Consider the following 6,672-nt stretch of genomic DNA (forward strand, 5'->3'; position numbering starts at 1 on the left):
ACCTAGTTTAATTCTATAAACAACAAATATGCCAACGTTTAAATGATTTTCAAAATAGGTCTTGGTTTTTGCATACTAGTTCAATTTTTACCAGCACCAAAAAATGTGCGCAAAATTTAGCTCAATCGGTTGAATATAACTATTTTAAAATTCAATTGCTAGGTTTAATTCATAGCTAACAGGTGAAGATAAATAAAAGCTTGTAAAATAAAACCCAAATGAAGCGTTGCTTTTTATATTTCGTTTCCAATTGAAATTTGTGTTTTAATTGAAGCAGGAAAAGTTTGTGAATTATTAATTCATAATTCAATACTAAAACTCCGCACAGCGATCACAATTTGCTGGCAGGTAGCTTTTGTGGCCTTAGTTTTGACAGGAGCGCTTGCAGTTCTCGCCTTAAAATTTTGCCGCTGGCAGTTTTTGGTATCTCTTTAAGAAATATAACGCCACCTCGTAGTCTTTTCCACGGCGCTACCTGAAATTTTATAATGGACATTTGTTTTTTCATAATGCATATATTAATTTAACATTAAATTTTTATGGGATTATTTTTTTATAAATAGAATTTGCTATAGTACTCATATTGTAGTTTTTTTTTAAATTTATAAACTGTCTATAGTTTTCTAGTATATTATTAGTTTTTGTATTGTTCCATTGCATTTATCTTTTTTATTTTGCACAATTCATATCTTAGTTTTATTCGTGGTTACTGTTACTCGTTTACCTTATCTGAAACATAATCAATAATTTCTTGTTCTGTAATTTTAGCGTCAGTTTGCTTCACAACAAACGCCGTAGGCAGTTCCCCAGCCAACGTATCTGGCGCCCCCGTCACTCCGGCATCTTTAACAGCTGGGTGTTGAAGTATAACCGCCTCTAGCTCCGACGGCGTAACCTATAAAAACATTTTTTATTATTATTTATTTAATATTGTACTAAGATTTGTGAACTATAACCTAAACAATCTAAACTAATCACTACTCGACGATACTTTGTTATCATTTTTATTTTTGTGTTTAACAGTATTGAACATACGTTTAAAATAAATTAACATTCAGATCAGTAAGTTTTATTCATTTATTTATTTGGGAAAACTTGCAGCATCGAATTCACATTAACAATAAATTACCTACAAATAAGAACATACTGATGCTTTCATTTTAAAGCGTCGCATTTTATCTCAGGGTGAATTTGTTACTTTATTTTTTCGTGTTAGATAGTAACATGTCTTTCTTCCATCTATACGTATATTCATGTTGACATTAAAAGTTCAACAGCAATTGCTTAAATTCTAGAAACATACGGGAGTTAAAAAATAAACAAACTATCTTCCTTATAATATTATAAATGTTTCCTATATATTTCTATAAGAGTTTCAGAAATATCATTAAAGCTTTGTAAATAATACGCGTATATTTATGTTTAATTTGCTCACACCTTTGGGATTAATACCATTTATATAACCAAAGGCAGTTAATTAAATTAATGGAACACGAAGAAGTCACGCCTCATTCAATACGATATAAACGTAAAGAGATTTTTATAATTAATATAAGTGATTAGAATAATGAAACTAAAATGTGTATCATCATCATCATATTCAGCCCACATTAATCCACTGCTGAACATAGGCCTCCTCACAGGTGCGCCAATTCTTCCGGTCCTGTGCTAGTCGCATCCATTGAGCACCCGCTATTTTCCTAAAATCGTCTGTCCATCGGGCGGGTGGTCTGCCCACTGGCCTTTTTGCTTCTCTAGGCCACCACTCTGTGACGACTTTAGTCAGTTTAATGTGTTAGTTGGTTTAATGTGTATACAAATACATATATTTAAAAATGTAAAACTGTATAATCAATTAGAAAACAAGTTTAACACTTACTTGCCATCCTTTATATTTGATAAGCTCTTTTATTCTATCAACAATGTAGAAATAGCCGTCCTCATCATAATACGCGATATCACCAGTTTTGTAGAAGCCTTCAGCATCGAAGTCGTTTTGCATATCTCTTCCCACATATCCTCCAAAAATTATTAAACCTTTTATGCGGACTTCTCCTGGTTCGCCACATCCTAGTGTTTTGTTAGTTTCTGGATCTGCAATCTATTATTATAATTAATCTATTATTATTATTATTAGTTTGATGTTACATTTCTTTTGATATTAATATATAATGAAATAATGAGCAGTTAATATTTACTTTAATAATATTTCCTGGAACGATTCTGCCCACGCTGCCCTCTCTCGGCGCATTGTCCAAATCTTCGGTTACAGCTCCGGTTGCTTCTGTCATCCCATAGCCTTGTAAAACTTTCATGTGAGGAAACCTAATATTCGAGATTTGAAAAAAAAAAATTCTCGAAATATTATTTATTTAATTACAAAATAGCAAATATACGAAACATTGGATTATATATTATTTGGCAAGCAACATCGAGTTTTCATGTGCTTAATTTGTGTTTTAAGGTTTTGCGTTCTCGGTTTTGAAGTAAAACATTGCGAGGGTAATGTATATGTCGGATAAAAGTCCGCCACATGTTTAGTCGAAACGCCCAAAGATAAGCTGCAAAACTCTTCCAAAACAAAGAGCAGATCAGACGCGTGAGATAGGCTAATTTATTTTTTATTAATACATATTGTATTTCATCAATATTATCAAGTAAACTTAGACTGTTAAATGTAGAAGATTGTCTTTACCTTGTTTTAAGTTGACGTATACTCTCTAGAGTAATTGGTGCACCACCAGAATAAATTATCTCAACAGAACTCATATCAAATTCCTTAACAATACTGGATTTATATAACATTACAATCAATGGTGGAGCTACAGAGAGCAAGCCAATCTAAAAAAATAGTAATAGTAACAACTTAAACGTATTTCATTTACTTATTACATATTGGTGCAAAAGCACATGATGTAAAGTCGCAGGTTCGATGGGTTATTGGTTATTAAATAACAAGTTCTAGCACAACTTTGAAACTCTGTCGGAAAGGAAAACAGAAACTTTGGAAACTAAGTATACCACCCGACTTGACACGGCTTCTGAAGTTTAAATTATATAGGAAAACTAACAAAAATCTAAAATATTTTTCTGGGAGACTTTCCAAGAAACTTAATAGTATCAGACTACAAAATAAGTGTAATAGCTATTTTGATTTGATATTTTACCTTGTATTTTTGAATAGTTTTTAAATATTGTCTCTCATTGTACTTTGACAAGAACACAAAAGTTCTACCAAAAGCGATTTCCTTTAGGATGCGTATTATCCCCATTGTGCTCGACCACGGCGCAATCATTAGGGGAGTCAAGTATTTATCTGTCATCCTATTTAAGAAACAAAAATGAAATTTTTTGATGCTTATTTGTTTTTAAAAATCTTAAGAGAAATATTTAAGAAACGAAACGTTTTGCTCACGGATAATACAATTGTCTAATTAAAATTTACAATTCCTTATTGATACATTAGTATTTGTCATTTTGATACATTTACCCCTCTCTCTGTTATTCGTAGCATTTTTTTAAGTAGACAAGCTATTGGTCATTGTAATAACACACCGTAAACCATTCCATAAATAAAACGAATCGTTTCCTAAGTAGTAACAGGACATTAAATGTTAATCAAATAAAATAACATAATGAAACGTTTAAACAATGTACATGATTATAAGTGCTGTTAGTTCAATTAATAAATGACTTACATTGGTTGTTGGCTCGACACAATTAAGTTAAGATGATTAATTTTTGCTCCCTTCGCAAGACCTGTAGTCCCCGAAGAATAAAGAATCATGCATGTTTGTGGTGTCCCTTTAAATTACATATTTATTTAAATTTTATTTACATGTTCAATAATAATAATTTAGTAAAAGTTATAATAAAATTGACGAGCAATGATCCCGTGTTAAAGTTCATGTGTATGACATAAAATTCGTTCTTTATTTGATTGTTTATCGTAGTAAATATATCTTATTATTACAGTTTTGATTTAGAGGTGATATTCGACTTACCTTTAAAATCAAAATGATTGCATGATTTGATATCTATATGTTTCTCCGACAGTTCTTTAAAGTAAATGCTGTTACTTTGCAGCGGTACATCATCAAATAAAACATATTTTTGAATAGTTTTTGTATTTTCAATAACTTCGTATTGCGTTTTATATACTTCACCAGAGATAAACATGTATTTCGGTTTTGAAATACTAATAGCGTGCGTTAAATCGCCTGTATAATAAACATTTTATTTATAAATATTATATATTAATATATTATAAAATAAACAATAAACATTTAATTTATGTAATTTATGTTTTTCGTCCCAAAATTTGTGATTTTTATAATTAGAAAATTGTGAAATATTTATAAATATGAGTTTACTATTCAATTTCTTACGAGTGAATATAAAGTGTAAAAAATTAACATAGTTAAATGTACAATACGCTTTGAAAATATTTATTTGAATATTCTCCACTTATTTGTATCATCATCATTTCTGTATCATCTATGGAAATTATGAATAAGAACTTTTTATATAAGGATATTATTGAAACTTTTCAACGATTATATTCAAGGTGTAATAATAAAGTTTACGAATGTTTACGTTACCTTTCGTATATGCATTGTTGAAGAACGTAATTATAGCACCGGAATAGTAAACCGCTAGAGTAGTTAGTAGATATTCAATTCTGTTTTCACTAAATATAGCGACCACATCGCCTTCCCTGACACCGAGACGCGAAAGAGACGATGCTATATTTACTATCTTTTGCGCCATTTCCCCGTACGTGATCTGTTCCTCTGTTGCACCATTTATCTGAATAGGTAAAATGAAGATAAAAATGTTTATTTTAAGATGTTAGAAAAAAAATGAATTTACGAAACAAACAACTTTTAATTATTTCTTCTAGCTCCAAGGCATGCTGTCCGTCTAGCGATATGAAAGAACTATTAAATAACTGCTATAACCCTATAGTTTATATGTATATTTATATATATTGTACAGTGTACTGTATAGTGTACTATAAAGTTTTAATCCTGACCTCTTAGCTTAACATCGAACCCGCTGGTAACATGACCTAATACTTACAGATGCGCCCGCGGTTTTACTCGCTTTCAATTTTGATTTTACTTGCAACTTGGCTGTTTATAAATTGATAATCATGATAACCATTCATTAACCAAATTCAAGTACAATTACCCAGATTGGTTGACATTTATGGTCATTGCTTATTTGCTTTACTCTCAGGTTACGTAGCATGAAGTTGTATAGCCTATAATTTTCTTTATAAACGGGCTATAAAACATAATAATTAATTTTACAAACCCGTATGCTAGTTCCTGAGATAAGCACGTTCAATTAAATGAATTCTCCTGTTTTATAAAATAAATATACAGAATAAAATGTACAGAGATTATTGAAATATTGTTACATTAATGTTTTTTCATTTCGAAGCATTCGAAGTAAGAATAATATTTTTATTTTTATTATAAGTAGATAGTTGAAGTAACTGTTACTTTATATTAATATATACAATCTCTTCTGCCACACAATCTAAGTCTATACGAAATTTTATTCGAGTATACCCAGTCGCTATGAGGCGATAATATTGATGAGGATTGAGAGTTATGACGTTGCACGGTGTAAATAAAATACAAAACATTCACGTTTTATTATTATTCATATTTTTTATTTAGCTCATTATTCGTACGCAGATAAACTCGGTCTAGATGCGCCTTTTTGCTTTCAGATGTCCGAGCTTAATTTATAACTACCAACATCTAAAGTACTAGTGAGGTTTTTTTGTGTACATTAATTTTCTACTGTCCGACGGATATTTCTTAAGTTAATCCGACGTGGATTATTATGTTGTATTTTGTTAACTATTGTAGTGAAATTTATTTATAATAGAATTGATTTTTTTTTCTGCTATTTAATGGAATCAAGCTTAAGTTATTATTTTTGCTATAAGAGATTTCTATATCAGTTCTTATTAACATATATATCTTATAAAAGTAATATTTGCTCAAGTTAGGTTAATATTTTTTAATAACTATTTCTATTGTTCTTATTTTTATAAAGCATATAAGGTTACACTTACCAAAGCGGCTTGCCCGCTGTTATGTGCTAAAATTTTTTGTAATATATACGCGCCGAAATTCAAATGCGATGGCACGAAAAAGTTTTGATCACCGTATATAATTCGACTTTTCATTTGTTTTTTCATATTTATATTAAATCCACGATATTTACGTACAGAGAATAAATGAAAACTAACGTTTGATATCTTTGAATTACAACAAACTGAGATATCAGTTTCAAGGTTAGATAAAAACGGAATTCACAATGTCTTGCTTGGTGAAATAATTTATAAAATCATCTTATAAAACACTCGTTATTCTTTGCTTATATAGTGTAATTAACTGTTCGCTAAATATATATCACAAAATATAAATTTAGACTGTTTAATAATATAAGTTTATTAGTAATGGTACTATTGGATAATTAAGTGTTTTTTAAAGAACAACAGAGTATAGAGATTTAAAAAAAAATCGTATGAATCGTTTGTTGTGCGCAGAGTATACATTTCGTTGTTATCTGTAACATCACTTTATCGTAAAATTATAAGATAATTGAAAAGACCTAATGTTATGTCATTAAAAGATAAGGATTTAAATA

General features: G+C 29.7%; 1 protein-coding gene across 1 annotated transcript; it reads right to left on the reverse strand.

Moving 5' to 3' along the window:
- Window positions 1-227: 227 nt before the first annotated feature.
- LOC126781197 (uncharacterized) lies at window positions 228-6,247 on the reverse strand. The gene is made up of 10 exons (XM_050506056.1): window positions 6,095-6,247; window positions 4,602-4,809; window positions 4,005-4,220; window positions 3,699-3,804; window positions 3,168-3,324; window positions 2,696-2,841; window positions 2,199-2,325; window positions 1,880-2,101; window positions 725-895; window positions 228-475 (listed from the first exon to the last, which is right to left on the reverse strand). Exons 1-10 carry the CDS (start codon window positions 6,218-6,220, stop codon window positions 332-334), a joined length of 1,623 nt encoding a protein of 540 aa, XP_050362013.1. The 5' UTR covers window positions 6,221-6,247; the 3' UTR covers window positions 228-331.
- Between the last annotated feature and the right edge of the window lie 425 nt (window positions 6,248-6,672).

The sequence above is a fragment of the Nymphalis io genome, chromosome 1 (assembly GCF_905147045.1).
Source record: "Nymphalis io chromosome 1, ilAglIoxx1.1, whole genome shotgun sequence".
NCBI lineage: Eukaryota > Metazoa > Arthropoda > Insecta > Lepidoptera > Nymphalidae > Nymphalis > Nymphalis io.